General features: G+C 35.8%; 1 protein-coding gene across 2 annotated transcripts in view; it reads left to right on the top strand.

Moving 5' to 3' along the window:
* Positions 1 to 16,930, top strand: part of VPS13A (vacuolar protein sorting 13 homolog A) — a 276,405-nt gene that overhangs the window by 227,822 nt on the left and 31,653 nt on the right. Inside the window, exons 61-69 of one of the 2 annotated variants that reach the window (XM_059889554.1) lie at positions 412 to 557; positions 1,920 to 2,001; positions 3,558 to 3,671; positions 4,767 to 4,842; positions 4,930 to 5,093; positions 5,400 to 5,445; positions 5,548 to 5,671; positions 14,159 to 14,273; positions 14,464 to 15,180. In XM_059889554.1, the coding sequence (XP_059745537.1) occupies positions 412 to 557; positions 1,920 to 2,001; positions 3,558 to 3,671; positions 4,767 to 4,842; positions 4,930 to 5,093; positions 5,400 to 5,445; positions 5,548 to 5,671; positions 14,159 to 14,273; positions 14,464 to 14,484 (888 nt within the window). In that variant the 3' untranslated portion in view covers positions 14,485 to 15,180. Of the gene's footprint in view, positions 1 to 411; positions 558 to 1,919; positions 2,002 to 3,557; positions 3,672 to 4,766; positions 4,843 to 4,929; positions 5,094 to 5,399; positions 5,446 to 5,547; positions 5,672 to 14,158; positions 14,274 to 14,463; positions 15,181 to 16,930 lie in introns of those variants that run through there. The other variant, XM_024996187.2, reaches the window with a different exon arrangement.

Consider the following 16,930-nt stretch of genomic DNA (forward strand, 5'->3'; position numbering starts at 1 on the left):
CAAAGAGTTGGACATGACTGAGCTACTTCACTTTCTTTCACCATGATAACTTAATTCTAATAGTTGAAACATTCAACTTGGAGAAATTTTGGAGATATTTGAGTTATTTTCCACAACTTCAACTTCTAGATTGTTACTGTTACTAAAAATTTATAAAGATTAATATTTTCCTAGGTTTACCAAAAGAATTGGATTGAGCTAAATAACATACATTACATTGTTGGATTTAAAATTTTTAAAGGTGCTGTTTAGATTTTAAATTCCTTTAACATTCCACTTATTAATTATATCAAAATTAATATCTAGGTTATTTGAAATCTTATGTATGGTATAGTAAATTTAGAATGAGATTGAATTTTAAGAGTTATTATAAAGAAAGTGATTTAAATATTTATCTGTTTATTTCTTTAGTTGCATTTAAGTGTTTCACTGAGTTCAGGTGGTGAAGAACCGAAAGATTCAGAACAGCATGAAGGACTGATGGCAATTCGTTCTTTACATCTTTTGCTGAAGAGTATTGGTGCCACTCTCACAGATGTACAAGATGTAGTTTTTAAGTATGTTTATAATTCAAATCTATAAATTGACAAAAAGCCCATTTTTATATTTACTTTAAAATTTTGTAAGTAAAAAAGTATGTAAATTCCAGATCAAAGGCTAAATATAATTTAATATATTGCCTTAACTATTAAATAGCAGAGTAATTATTAAAAAATTTCCTTAATACAGAGGGACAGAGACTTCCCTGGTTGTCCAGTGGTTAAAACTCCAAGCTCCTACTGTAGGGGGAGAGGGTTTGAATCCTGGTCCAGAGATTCCATACACCATATGGCATGGTTGAAAAAAGAAAAAAAGAGGCTGTGCAAGTTTATGTGTTATGCAATACCTTTTTTACTTAGGCAAGGATCCCTAAGAAGATGTATATACTCAAAGATGTGATGTGTAGTGCTTTTAAAGATGCTACTTTAAGGCCTATGGTATCAAGACTCTTTAAAGCATATGTAACTAGGAGAAAATGAATACTATGATAGCAGAAATGAAGGAATCTGTTTAAATGGTACAGTCAAGAATTTATACTTTAATGTGTCATAATGTAAGCTATTGAAGTATCTGACCAGAGACTCAGAGTCTGAGTGGAGTCTATAGATGAGAATGACCTTTGCAGATAGCACCTAGAACTGTTATTAAGAATAGTAGTAAGAATCAAGAAAAAAACTAAAGAAAAAAAAAAAAGAATAGTAGTAAGAATCAGTGAGTCCAAAGTGGTAACTGTAAATCTAGATAAAAGGAAATAGTCAAAGTAAAAAACATAGATTTGCAGACATGAAAAATTGGATGAGATTTCTAATCTTGCTGCTGTCCTATCCTTAGCATGAAAGAAAGGAAGTGTCAGTCACTCAGTTATGTCCGACTCTTTGTGACCCCATGGACTATAGCCTTAGCATAAAACTTCCCAACTAGTGGATCCAGGTATATGCTGTGAACAGGTTATAAATAAAATGATGGTGAGGGCTCCCATGTGGCTCAGTGATAAAGAATCCCTCTGCCTAGGGAGGAGATGTGGGTTTGATCTCTGGGTTGGGAAGATCCTCTGGAGGAGGAAATGGCAACCTGCTAGTATTCTTGATAGAAAAATCCCACAAATAGAGGAGTCTGGTGGGCCATAGTCCATGGAGTTGCAAAGAGCTGGACGTGACAGAGGACACACATACAAACTTAGGGTGATTCTTCAGCTGTCAGCTAATCAGGGAAAACCTGCAACAATTGAATCCTGGCCATTCTTGAGCAATTTCTATTTGTCTCAGTGAATCAAGCATTTTCTGTGTAGGTCACAGTAGGACAGAATTGAGAAGTGCAGTTCATGTTCATGAGTGAGACCCATATGCATTTTTATGTTTTTTGTTGTGTTTTCTTTTTAGGCTAGCATTTTTTGAACTCAATTATCAGTTCCATACAACAGCTGAACTACAGTCTGAAGTAATAAGACACTATTCAAAGCAGGTTTGTCTGAGATTATTTTACAGAGGGACAGACTGATATAAAATAGTGAAACCACATATGTAATACATAATTTAGATTTGGCAAGTAAATGAATAGCCATTTTCAAAATTTTAGAACTTGGTTTTTCTCCTCAGGGTTGTGGAAAGAAATTAAGCCCTACTACCATTTCAGATTTTACCTTTACTTTTAGTCTTTGACAGAAATCTTCCTGGATCAGTGTGAACTAGATATAAATCTTTAAATGGTAATTAACTGAGTAACTCACTTCACTTACTTAAAAAAAAATAGGTCAAGGGGAACTATTTATCAGTAAGTAACTGAACACAGGATATTTTTAATGTAATTAAGTTATTTAGTCAAGCTAGATATTTATTGGATTTTTCTCCATCTCTAAGGAGTCCTATATTTTATGGTATAACTTACAGAGCATTAGGATAACTGTTGTATGGTGGACAGATCACTGAGCATGACTTAAGAAATCTGGGTTTACATTATGGAGAACAGTGTGGAGATTCCTTAAAAAACTGGAAATAGAACTGCCATATGTCTCAGCAATCCCACTGCTGGGAATACACACCAAGAGAACCAGAACTGAGCCCCAGTGTTCATCGCAGCACTGTTTACAATAGGTAGGATATGGAAGCAACTTAGATGTCCATTGGCAGATGAATGGATAAGAAAGTTGTGGTACATATACACAATGGAATATTACTCAGCTATAAAAAGGAACGCATTTGAGTCAGTTCTAATGAGGTGGATTAAACTGGCACCTATTATACAGAGTGAAGTAAGTCAGAAAGAAAAACACCAATACAGTATATTAATGCGTATATATGGAATTTAGAAAGATAGTAAGCATGACCCTTATGCAAGACAGCAAAAGAGACACAGATGCAGAGAACAGACTTTTGGACTCTGTGGGAGAAGGCAAGGGTGGGATGATTTGAGAGAATAGCATTGAAACATGTGTATTGCCATATGTGAAATAGATGACCAGTCCAAGTTTGATGCATGAAACAGGGCAGTCAAAGCCAGTACACTGGGACAACCCAGGGGGATGGGATGAGGAGGGAGGGGGGTTTGGGACAGGGGGACAGATGTACACCTGTGGCTGATTCATGTCAATGTGTGGCAAAAACCACTACAGTACTGTAAATTAATTAGCCTCCAATTAAAATAAATATTTTTTTTTAAAAAAAAGAAAGAAATCTGGGTTTGGATCTCAGTTTTACTGTCTATATGACTCAGCATCGTTTGACCTGTGTGCTTCTGTAGTTTATAAAATGGTGGCAGTAATAACAACTGTCGCACATAGTTGTAAAAGTATTTTGAATATTCCAAAACTCTATGTAAATAGGTCATATTATTTCTCATATTCTAATACCAAATTGCTTTTTTAAACTAAGACTAGTGATGAATAAGGTGATATGGGATAGTTTGAAATTGCTGGTGAGAATGTTAGCCTGAAAAAAAAACTAGATACGTGTACTAAATGTAAGGAAAAAAATATTAACTCTGATTATCTGATTTGACTAATGTTTATATTTCATTTTTAGGCCATTAAACAGATGTACGTACTCATTCTTGGACTTGATGTTTTGGGAAATCCCTTTGGCTTGATAAGAGAATTTTCTGAAGGTGTAGAAGCATTTTTTTATGAACCTTACCAGGTAATATAATCTTGTACAATACATGACACTAATCCTTTTGAATAAATAATTCATTCCATTAGCAGATAGAAGTTGCTATATATAAAACAGATGATCAACAAGTTCCTAATGTATATATCACAGGGAAGTATATTCAATATCCTGTAAAAAACCATAATGGGAAGAGTATGAAGAAGTATATACACACACACACAAATATGTATAACTGAATCACTTTAGTGTATACTGGTAACCAACACAACATTGTAAATGAACTATACTTCAATTAAAAATAGTGAGAATAATGCACCCCAATCGTTAACTTGAGTTGTAGGTGTAAATAGATTTTTGAAAACAACAAAAGGACATTATTTTGAAGCAATGGTAAGAGGTTTTGCAAAATCTTGGAGGAAATGTTTACCTTTTCCTTCAAAACTTAAGACTTTACTAAGAAATACCAAATTTTAAGTGATCTGTTGGAATATTAAAAGTGGATAAAGTTTACACTATAGTAGAATCAAGATTCCCATGGACATGCAGTCTTGCTTTGCACAGTGGTATGGGACAGTAAAAATAACCATGTAAGCTGACAGTGTGCGAAGCAATCTTGATATTCAGTGGCAGAAATTATGATTGGTCTATGTCCCTTAAAAATTCCTGTCAAAACATTCAAAACTCTCCCACTTTGACTTTTAAACATAGAGGATAATGAAAAATAAAATACATTTGATATTTATTTTGTACACTGTAACCTAAAACATTAGAAATACTAAGAATTAAAGTGTTTTTATTTCTTTTTCTGAAAATTTTTCAAGAGTAGTTTGTGGTTACCTTCTCATATGTAGCTTATAATCCATGTAAGCGTCTTTTGTACACTTTGGTGAATAGCCATATTTCTTTCTAAGTTTGGATCAACTTCCAGCACTTTATCCTTTGTACTTCAAAAGTCATGAAATATCTGAGAATTCTGTTAATGTGAAGTTTTCTTCTGATGTCACTTCTCTAGGACATCTTTATTCTTTTTGTCACTACTGCCTTCCTTGTATATTTTTTTAAAAATTTACCTTTAAAAGTAACAGTAACTTTATTTACTGTTGTTATATTTTGACCCTTTAGGGAGCCATCCAGGGTCCTGAAGAGTTTGTGGAAGGAATGGCACTAGGACTGAAAGCACTAGTTGGTGGAGCTGTTGGTAAGAAACAGAATGCCCACCAAGGATCATTATGCTAGAAAGTAAGGATATGTTTGGTTTTTACTAAAAGTGTTATACTTTTGCCAGGTGGACTAGCTGGTGCTGCCTCCAAAATCACCAGTGCTATGGCTAAAGGGGTGGCAGCTATGACTATGGATGAAGACTACCAACAGAAGAGAAGAGAAGCCATGAATAAGCAACCAGCTGGTCTTAGGGAAGGCATCACTCGTGGAGGAAAAGGCCTAGTTTCTGTAAGAAATTTCCCATAGTTGTGAACATTTGAGGAATATCTTTTAAAGCCACATTCTATGAGAAAGGAAATAGAAAACTTGCATTCACTCAAATATTATTTGGATGTTAGAGGAGCAGTGGGTTGTCATATATAAAAAAATGTCAGTAGCCTTCAAAATACTCTGTTTAAATAGAATATGTAGGAAATATATTAATTCTTGTGGCATCTAGAAAGCAGAATTCTGCATTTCTTTTGTAAGCCAGACTTGGTTCTTCAAAATATCACATCAAATTATTGTAAATTTTCATTTGTGCTTTTCCTCTAGGGTTTTGTAAGTGGCATAACAGGAATTGTTACAAAACCAATCAAAGGTGAGTATAATAATTCTTTTGGGTGATATATATATTTCATGAATTAATTCCATTTTCATTCTTAATCCAGTTGTCAAAAACTCTTGTCTTTTTTCTTTCCAGGAGCTCAGAAAGAAGGAGCAACTGGTTTCTTTAAAGGTGTTGGGAAAGGTTTAGTTGGAGCAGTGACAAGGCCAACTGGAGGCATCATAGACATGGCTAGCAGTACATTTCAGGGAATAAAAAGGTAAATTCTCCTGATGTAAAATGCTTCAACCAAGAGAAATGAGGTAAATCTGTTTGACCCAAGGCACTTAACTATGAACCCAATAATAACAGTAAGTTGGATCTGATCTTCCTAATTGCTTTTGATACTTTTTTGCATTGCATCATTTCAGCTTCAGTTCTGCTTTATTCATCGTTCATTCCCAGCAGCCTTGGGAGGAAAGGTTTGGCAAATTCAGCTTTTTACTTACTTTGATTGAAATACTTTACAATAATGTAATTCTATACATTAGTTATAAAATTAGCAAATGTAATACTCTAATTCCTTTTCTGAGAAATAAAGAATGACTTTTTATATTCCTCATGCAAACTCAGCTTGTGTTCATACCTTTTTTATGATTTAATTTGCTGTGAACTATTACATCTTTTCTGTTTCTCTTCACTTGTGCAAATAATTTTAAAACATGTTCTTTTTTCCTCCAAATTAAATTTATTATAAGACTAAAATTTAGTAGTTACATTATTGCTGCCTATATTCTACAAGTTTGTAATATAAAACAATTTATTAAATTCATGCTAATGAATTTAACTTAAAACCTAACTTACATAGTTAATGGGTGAATATCTCCCTGATCTTTTTTCTTTTGTATTATCGTTCACGTTCTGTTCTATAGGAATAATCATTGTCATTAAGTGAGCTGCTCCTTTTAAGTCAATATTTCATACTATTACCATGATTCAGTATTTACTGTTTTAGTTTAAAGTTAAGATTAGAAAAAAGCCTCAGTTTCTTCTGCCTATAACTTTGGTTTCACAAATATAATTATTGAATCATAGTCATCAGATGAGATTCATGACATTGTACAGGAGACAGGGATCAAGACCATCCCCATGGAAAAGAAATGCAAAAAAGCAAAATGGCTGTCTGGGGAGGCCTTACAAATAGCTGTGAAAAGAAGAGAAGCGAAAAGCAAAGGAGAAAAGGAAAGATATAAACATCTGAATGCAGAGTTCCAAAGAATAGCAAGAAGAGATAAGAAAGCCTTCTTCAGTGATCAATGCAAAGAAATAGAGGAAAACAACAGAATAGGAAAGACTAGGGATCTCTTCAAGAAAATCAGAGATACCAAAGGAACATTTCATGCAAAGATGGGCTCGATAAAGGACAGAAATGGTATGGACCTAACAGAAGCAGAAGATATTAAGAAGAGATAACAAGAATACACAGAAGAACTGTACAAAAAAGATCTTCACGACCAAGATAATCACGATGGTGTGATCACTCAGCTAGAGCCAGACATCCTGGAATGTGAAGTCAAGTGGGCCTTAGAAAGCATCACTACGAACAAAGCTAGTGGAGGTGATGGAATTCCAGTTGAGCTATTCCAAATCCTGAAAGATGATGCTGTGAAAGTGCTGCACTCAATATGCCAGCAAATTTGGAAACTCAGCAGTGGCCACAGGACTGGAAAAGGTCAGTTTTCATTCCAATCCCAAAGAAAGGCAATGCCAAATAATGCTCAAACTACTGCACAATTGCACTCATCTCACACGCTAGTAAAGTAATACTCAAAATTCTCCAAAGCCAGGCTTCAGCAATATGTGAACTGTGAACTTCCAGATGTTCAAGCTTGTTTTAGAAAAGGCAGAGGAACCAGAGGTCAAATTGCCAACATCCGCTGGATCATGGAAAAAGCAAGAGAGTTCCAGAAATCTATCTATTTCTGCTTTATTGACTATGCCAAAGCCTTTGACTGTGTGGATCACAATAAACTATGGAAAATTCTGAAAGAGATGGGAATACAAGACCACCTGATCTGCCTCTTGAGAAATTTGTATGCAGGTCAGGAAGTAACAGTTAGAACTGGACATGGAATAACAGACTGGTTCCAAATAGGAAAAGGAGTACGTCAAGGCTGTATATTGTCACCCTGTTTATTTAACTTATATGCAGAGTACATCATGAGAAACACTGGACTAGAAGAAACACAAGCTGGAATCAAGATTGCCGGGAGAAATATCAATAACCTCACATATGAAGATGACACCACCCTTACGGCAGAAAGTGAAGAGGAACTAAAAAGCCTCTTGATGAAAGTGAAAGTGGAGAGTGAAAAAGTTGGCTTAAAGCTCAACATTCAGAAAACGAAAATCATGGCATCTGGTCCCATCATTTCATGGGAAATAGATGGGGAAACAGTGGAAACAGTGTCAGACTTTATTTTTCTGGGCTCCAAAATCACTGCAGATGGGGACTGCAGCCATGAAAATAAAAGATGCTTACTCCTTGGAAGGAAAGTTATGACCAACCTAGATAGCATATTCAAAAGCAGAGACATTACTTTGCCAACAAAGTTTCGTCTAGTCAAGGCTATGGTTTTTCCTGTGGTCATGTATGGATGTGAGAGTTGGACTGTGAAGAAGGCTGAGCGCTGAAGAATTGATGCTTTTGAACTGTGGTGTTAGAGTCCCTTGGACTGCAAGGAGATCCAACCAGTCCATTCTGAAGGAGATCAGCCCTGGGATTTCTTTGGAAGGAATGATGCTAAAGCTGAAACTCCAGTACTTTGGCCACCTCATGCAAACAGTTGACTCACTGGAAAAGACTATGATGCTGGGAGGGACTGGGGGCAAGAGGAGAAGGGGACGACAGAGGATGAGATGGCTGGATGGCATCACTGACTCGATGGACGTGAGTTTGAGTGAACTCCGGGAGTTGGTGATGGACAGGGAGGCCTGGCGTGCTGCGATTCATGGGGTCGCAAAGAGTCACACACAACTGAGTGACTGATCTGATCTGATCTGAGTCATCAGATAAACTCAAAAGTCAATAAAAATAACGAATTTTCCATGGCAGTCGGAGAAGAAAAAGAAATAAAATGAATCCAAATTGGAAAAGAAGTAAGACTGTCACTGTTTGCAGATGACATGATACTGTACATGGAAAATCCTAAAGATGCTATCAGAAAACTGCTGGAGCTCATCAGTGAATTTGGTAATATTGCAGGCTATAAAATTAATACACAGACATCTCTTGCATTCATATACACTAACAACAAAAAATCAGAGAAATCAAGGAAATATTCCCATTTACCATTACATCAAAAAGAATAAAATATCTAGGAATAAACCTACCTAAGGAAGCAAAAGACTGTACTTTGAAAACTATAAGACACTGACGAAAGAAATCAAAGACCACACAAAGAGATGGAAAGATATACCAAGTTCTTGGATTGGGAAAATCAAAATAACTATACTGCTCAAGGCAATCTTCAGATTCAGTGAAATCCCTATGAACCTAATGGCATTTTTCACAGAATTAAACCAGAAAAATGATACAATTTGTGTGGAAGCACAGAAGACCATGAATAGCCAAAGCAATCCTGAGCAAGAAAAACAGAACTGGAGGAATTGGGATCCTTGACTTCAGACTATACTACAAAGCTGTAGTAATCAAAACAGAATAGTACTGGAACAAAAACAGAGATACAGATCAAAGGAACAGGATAAAAAGTCCTTAGATAAACCCATGCACTTATGGTCACCCTATCTCTGATAAAGGAAGCAAGAATATACAATGGAGAAAAGACAGTCTCCTCCATGAGTGGTGCCAGAAAAACTGAACAGCTGCATGTAAATGAATACAGTTAGGACACTTCCTAACATCATACATAAAAATAAACTCAGAATGTGTTAAATACCTAAATGTAAGACCAGATACTATACTATAGGAAAAGGAGTACGTCAAGGCTGTATATTGTCACCCTGCTTATTTAACTTATATGCAGTTTATAAACTTATAAATTTAACTTATTTAACTTAACATCATGAGAAACACTGGGCTGAATGAAGCACAAGCTGGAATCAATATTGCTGTGAGAAATCTCAATAACCTCAGATATGTAGATGACACCACCCTTATGGCAGAAAGTGAAGAAGAACTAAAGAGCCTCTTGATGAAAGTGCAAGAGGAGAGTGGAGAAGTTGCTTGAAGCTCAACATTCAGAAAACTAAGACCATGGCATCTGGTCCCATCACTTCATGGCAAATCGATGGGGAAACAGTGGAAACAGTGGCTGACTTTATTTTTGGGGGCTCCAAAATCATTGCAGATGGTGGTTGCAGCCATGAAATTAAAAGACGCTTACTCCTTGGAAGAAAAGTTATGACCAACCTAGATAGCATATTCAAAAGCAGAGACATTACTTTGTCAACAAAGGTTCGTCTAGTCAAGGCTATGGTTTTTCCAGTAGTCATGTATGGATGTGAGAGTTGGACTATAAAGAAAGCTGAGCGCCGAGAATTGATGCTTTTGAACTGTGGTGTTGGAGAAGACTCTTGAGAGTCCCTTTGGACTGCAAGGAGATCCAATCAGTCCATCCTAAAGGAAATCAATCCTAAATATTCATTGGAAGGACTGATGTTGAAGCTGAAACTCCAGTACTTTGGCCACCTGATGTGGAGAGCTGACTCATTTGAAAAGACCCTGATTCTGGGAAAGATTTGAAGGCGAAAGGAGAAGGAGACGCAACAGGATGAGATGGTTGGATGGCATCCCCGATTCAAAGGACATGAGTTTGAGTAAACTCTGGGAGTTGCTGATGGACAGAGAGGCCTGGTGTGCTACAGTCCATGGGGTCACAAAGAGTCAGACATGACTGAGTGACTGAACTGAACTAAACTGGAGACCAGATACTATAAAACTCTTAGAGGAAAACATAGGCAGAATACTCTGACATAATTTGCAGCAAGAGCTTTTTTGATCCACCTCCTAGAGTAATGAAAATTAAAATAAAAACAAAAGTAAACAAATGGGACCTAATTAAACTTAAAAGCTTTTGCACAGCAAAGGAAACCGTAAACAAAACAAAAAGACCACCCTGAGAGTGGGCAAAAATATTTGCAAACAAAGCAACTGACAACAGATGGGTGAAGTTCCTCTTCGCTTTCTGCCATAAGGGTGGTGTCATCTGCATATCTGAGGTTATTGATATTTATCCCGGCAATCTTGATTCCAGCTTGTGCTTCATCCAGTCAAGGATTTTTCATGATATACTCCTGCTTTATTGAAAATGCCAAGCCTTTGACTGTATGGATCACAACAAACTGTGGAAAATTCTGAAAGAGATGGGAATACCAGACCACCTGAGCTGTCTCCTGAGAAATCTGTATGCAGGTCAAGAAGCAACACTTAGAACTGGATATGAAACAACAGACTGGTTCCAAATTGGGAAAGGAGTATGTCAAGGCTGTATATTGTCATCCTGCTTATTTGAAGCCTAGCCTGGAGAATTTTGAGCATTGCTTTGCTGGCATGTGAAATGAATGCAGTTGTGCAGTAGTTTGAACATTCTTTGGCATTGCCTTTCTTTGGGATGGAAAAGACCTTGATGCTGGGAGAGACTGGGGGCAGAAGGAGAAGGGGACGACAGAGGATGAGATGGCTGGATGGCATCACCAACTCAATGGACATGAGTTTGAGTAAACTCCAGGAGTTAGTGATGGACAGGGAGGCGTGGAGTGCTGCCATTCATGGGGTTGTAAAGAGTCAAACACGACTGAGTGACTGAACTGACTGAACTGAACTTCTTTGGGATCGGAATGAAAACTGACAGTGGATTAATATCCAAAATATACAGACAACTCATGCAGATCAATAGGAAAGACACAACCCAATCAAAAAATGTGTGAAAGACCTAAACAGACATTTCTCAAAAGAAGACATACTGATGGCTAAAAAAGCACATGGAAAGATGCCAGTATCACTGATTATTAATGCTAGATAAATGCAGATCAGAACTACAACCAGTCAGAATGGCCATCATCAATAAAATCTACAGACAATAAATGCTGGAGAGGGTGTGGAGAAAAGCGAACCTTCCTACAAGCTGGTGACAATATAAATTAGTACAACCACTATGGAGAACAATATGGGAGTTCCTTAAAAAACTAAAAATAGAGCTAGTGTATGATACAACAGTCCCACTCAAGGGCATTTATATCTGGAGAAAACCATAATTCCAAAAGATACATGCCCCCCAAGTGTTCACTGCAGCACTGTTTACAGTAGCCAGGATATGGAAGCAACCTAAATGTCCATCAACAGATGAATGAATAAAGAAGATGTGGTACAGATATACAATGGAATATTACTAGCCATAAAAAAGAATAAAATAATGCCATTTGCAGTGATATGGATGAAGCTAGAGATTGTCAGAATGAGTGAAGTAAGTCAAAGACAAATACATGATATTGCGTACATGTGGAATCTACAAAAATGGTATGAATGAACTTATCTACAAAGCATAAATAGTTAGAAATGTAGGAAACAAACTGGTTACCAGGGGTAAGGGAACGAGAAAATGAAAGTCGCTCAGTCGTGTCCAACTCTTTGCGACCCCGTGCACTATATACAGTCCATGGAATTCTCCAGGCCAGAATACTGGAGTGGGTAGCCTATCCCTTTTCCAGGGGATCTTCCCAACCCAGCGATGGAACCCAGGTCTCCTGCATTGCAGGTGGATTCTTCACCAGCTGAACCACCAGGGAAGCCCATGAATACTGGAATGGGTAACCTATCCCTTTTCCAGAGGATCGTCCCAACCCAGAAATCGAACTGGGGTCTCCTGCTTTACAGGCGGATTCTTTACCATCTGAGATACGAAGGAAGCCAAGGGGTAGGGAAGGGAGGGATAAATTGGAAGATTGGGTTTGACATATACACACTATTATATATAAATAGATAATAGTAAGGACCTACTATATAGCACAGGGAACTCTACTCAGTACTCTGTAACGGCCTATATGGAGAAAGAATCTAAAAAAGAATGGATGTAGGTGTATGTGTAAATGATTCACTTTGCTGTACACCTGAAACTAACACAACTGTGTAAATCATCTGTATTCTAATAGAAATTAATTCTAAGTAAAATGTCCTTCTTTGTGTCTAACAGGAATTTTTTAAGTCTAATTGTTTCTGATTTAGTAGAGCCATTTCTTTTTTTTTTTTTTTTGTCTCCTAGTAGAGCCATTTCAGTTCTCTTTTGGTTATTATTTACATTGTATATGTTTTTCCATCCTTTTACTTTGAATTTATGTGTGTCTTTGACTCTAAAATGAGCCTCTTATGGGCAGCATATAATTGGATCACATTTTTTATCCATTCTGCCAGTTTTTGCTTTTACCTGGAGAATTGATCCATATGTATATGTTTATACTATGGATTCATTCAGTTCAGTTCAGTTCAGTCGCTCAGTCGTGTCCGACTCTTTGCAACCTCATGAATCAATTGCAGCACGCCAGGCCTCCCTGTCCATCGCCAACTCTCGGAGTTCACTCAAACTCACGTCCATCGACTTGGTGATGCCATCCAGCCATCTCATCCTCTGTTGTCCCCTTCTCCTTCTGACCCCAATCCCTCCCAGCATCAGGGGCTTTTCCAATGAGTCAACTCTTCGCATGAGGTAGCCAAAGTATTGGAGTTTCAGCTTCAACATCAGTCCTTCCAATGAACACCCAGGACCGATCTCCTTTAAGGTGGACTGGTTGGATCTCCTTGCAGTCCAAGGGACTCTCAAGATTCTTCTCCAACACCACAGTTCAAAAGCATCAATTCTTCAGCGCTCAGCTTTCTTCACAGTCCAACTCTCACATCCATACATGACTACTGGATACATTACATGCTCTTATATTTATTGAATGGGTGAATATTTGTTGAATGCATGAATGATCAAATAAGTGAGTCAATCTCATGTAGGTCCATACAGTCAAAAATATTAGCATATTACCAAATTCAGCAATGTGTGTGTTTCAAACAGTACATATCAAGCCTCAGAAAGGAATGTGAAGGTATTTGAACATTAGAAAATCATGTAATGTGACTTAAAACATGAATAGATCGAAGGAGATAAACTGTAGAATTACAGCAATGACCTGGGGAAAATTCTCTATTTAAAATCCATTGCTCATTCAAGATTTCAGTAACAGTGGCCAAAAACAAAGTTAGTGAACTAAAAGTAGAAATTAACTTACTTGGCTTCACGAGAAGTGCCTTAAAAAAAAAGTTGCTGATATCTATACTTCATGAAGAACTCTTAGAAGCTTTCTTTTTAAAGGTTAGAAACAAGAGAAGGGTGCTTGAACGCCATCTTTAGCATTGTGTTGGAGAAGCTAATAGTGCAATATAGTAGTGCAATATAGTAGGAAATAGGAAAAGCAAAAGAAATTAAAAGTCTTAAATCGGAAGAGAAAAAGCAGTACTCATATGCTAATTCTCTGATTTTTGTCTACAAAGAAAATCCAAGAGAATCTATAAAAAAAACTTCTTTACAGTTCTACATTTTTCTAGAAAACTTACACTGTTTGTGTCAGAAGACAGGTTTTAAAACGGAGAAGTGAGGTAATAGTCTCATTTTGTCCAAAAGATCTTTTTTAGTATTAACAGTTACATTTTAATGTATACTAGGAGTTTTTGAGTAATTTTAAAGTCAAGTTATACATTTTCCTCTAGAGCTACAGAGACCTCTGATGAAGTGGAGAGTCTGCGACCCCCTAGATTCTTTAATGAAGATGGAGTTATCAGACCTTACAGATTGAGGGATGGTACTGGAAATCAAATGTTACAGGTGGGTGAAGAAATAACTTATTAATTAAAATTAATTTAGTCTTCAGTGTTTTTTTTTAGGTAGCTATATATTGCTTTAAATATGTATTAGGATATTTGGGCTTTTATACTTCTGCTTAATTTAATTTAAAGTTTCTTAAACTTACTTAGGTTTTAAATGTGCTATAAGATTTTTTTTTTCTTTTTTACAGGCATCAAAAAGTTTGATATGAAAACAGTTAATGCATGACTTTGCAAGTGAAAGCCAACAATAGATTTTAGTCTTAAAATTTACAAACTACATAACAGCTGTTTCAGTATTTTGAATGCAAAGAAAAGCTTTTATATTGGTAACATTTTATATAGAATTTTTAGCAGATCTGATCTTTTTATAGGATATTCTTAGTCCTGTACTGGATTTGCTAGATTTGTTGAAAGCCATTGTGCCTTATGTTCCTTCATAGTTGATGGTGTTTATTTACTCAGTTAGACCATTTCTGTTTAGGGTACTTCCTTCAAACCACTAATATTCCAGATATAATCCTCCTGTCCAGTTAGACAATATACGGAAAAAAATCATGACTACTGCTATTGTGAATTCTTGGGTTCTCCTTTTCTTTTGAAGTTGTTTAAATGGCCATGACTCTTCTTCCTGCTCTGTGTTTGTATGGTCTATTTAAAACCCTGTGAAATTAATAAGCAATTCACATGAAAACCAGCATCTTTTAGTAAGGAAATTTAGCTTTTGGAGCAATAGTAAGTTTGAAGCTGGAGTATTTTATCTGTTTATATAGCTTTTACTTTGTAAATTGGACCTTTTAAAATCTGGATTATGCTGTAGATAACATTCACAAGAGGATATACCAATTTAAAGTCATTTCTGTGGTTTAGATATGGAATCGTAAATTAAATGATTTATTTTAAAACAAGGAGTCATTCTGTTGTACAGACTTGAAAATATTCATAGTAATAATACATTGTGGGGAGATACAGTCTTTCCTCTATAGCTTTGATATTTTAAATATTATTATGTTTAAAGTGATGAGGGTAAAGATTTCAAATTTTAATATTTTACCCACTACATGCCCAGTATATAATTTTGCATTAAGTGTGCTTCCATAAACTATAAGCAATGGGTTAATATATGACATTTAGTTATGTGGTTTTACATTTTGTTTACATTGTGTTAAAATGCTTTTAAAGCATCAAAATAATTGCATGTTGGGATAAAACTGGCAATCTACTGAGAGAGCATGTTCTAAATAGCATGTTGACAGACTCTATAAGGACAGTATATCATTCCTTGGAAATGTAGAAATCCCCCATAGTTAGACAATTGAAACATACATACCTATTCAGTACCTGCCTTCCCTTATTAGAACATAATTAACATATTATTAATTCATTTTACTATACTGAATAGTTAATATTCAGTGAAGAGAATTTAGAGTGGTGAAGAAAGTTTAGACATACATTCTCATTATTAGGGAACAGATGACAAGGAAGCCATGAGATACCAAAAGTTTCTCATGGTTGATTTCTTGATTTCAGTAATAAGTAAGTTTGTCCTACACTTTTTTCCATTGATTGTTTTTGAAAGCTTTAAAGTTTGGGATTTAAGGCCATGACTATTGACTGTATTTTTAAACATGCCTATTATTTTCAGAGGGGCAGTCTTAGTATTAATTGCTGAAAGAGCTGTTTAAATGACTAAAAATTCACAATCCTTGTCAGCCATTACTTATTTTTCAGCAAGTGCAATAAGCACTGTATTAGTCTGAATACCTATAGGAATTCACCAGATGTTTTAGGATGTTGTGTTTGGCATTATTCCCTCACAGGTGTAAGAAGTGGGTTGTTGCTTTAGTGGTAACAGTGATTTTTGAATTAAAACTTTACTATTAGCAAACACTAAAATATATAAATACCAGTACTGTTGCAAAGAAGTAGGCGACACACAATCAGTATTTCAAATCTCATCTACCTCAATTTAACCTAAGTGATTTAATAACAATGCTCTTAGAAAATATTTAGTACTTTTAGATGTTTGTCCTTTTATTTTCTAACTTTCTAAAAAGGGTGCTCTGTTTTTACTAAATTATATGTGCCTATGTTTGATAACTAAATATGAGATACACTCTGATTGTATATCTTTCTGTCTAGAAAGTGAAACATTATTATAGTACTTCCTAGTAGTCTATTAAAGTTGCCTACTAGAGAAAGAAAATATTTCTAACACAGTCATGGAATAATTTACTGATATCATCAAGTTATTTTATACATTAAATGTGCCAACCAGTGGAGTTTAGTTAAATCTATTAGATTATGAAATATAATATCCATAATTACTACCCCACTTAGAGCTGAAGTCCTCTTCAAAATTATTGACTTCTTGACCATTTCATAATTGTACATGTTTTCCAAGCAGTTTGCCATACTTAACTAACCTTTGTGCTTCTTTTTTTCTTTACCATGCTCACAGAAAATTCAGGTCTACAGGGAGTGGATTGTGACTCACAGTAGAAGTAGTGATGATAATGATGACGATGATTAGATTCTGAAATGTTAAAATCTATATGTTCTTAGACATTTTATTTGGGATGTTTCATTTAACATGTTTTGTATGATTACTACCATAATACCTGTATGTCCATTTTTAGAGAGATAAAAGTATTTTTT

This window comes from Bos taurus, chromosome 8, assembly GCF_002263795.3.
Source record: "Bos taurus isolate L1 Dominette 01449 registration number 42190680 breed Hereford chromosome 8, ARS-UCD2.0, whole genome shotgun sequence".
In the NCBI taxonomy this organism is placed as follows: Eukaryota; Metazoa; Chordata; class Mammalia; order Artiodactyla; family Bovidae; genus Bos; species Bos taurus.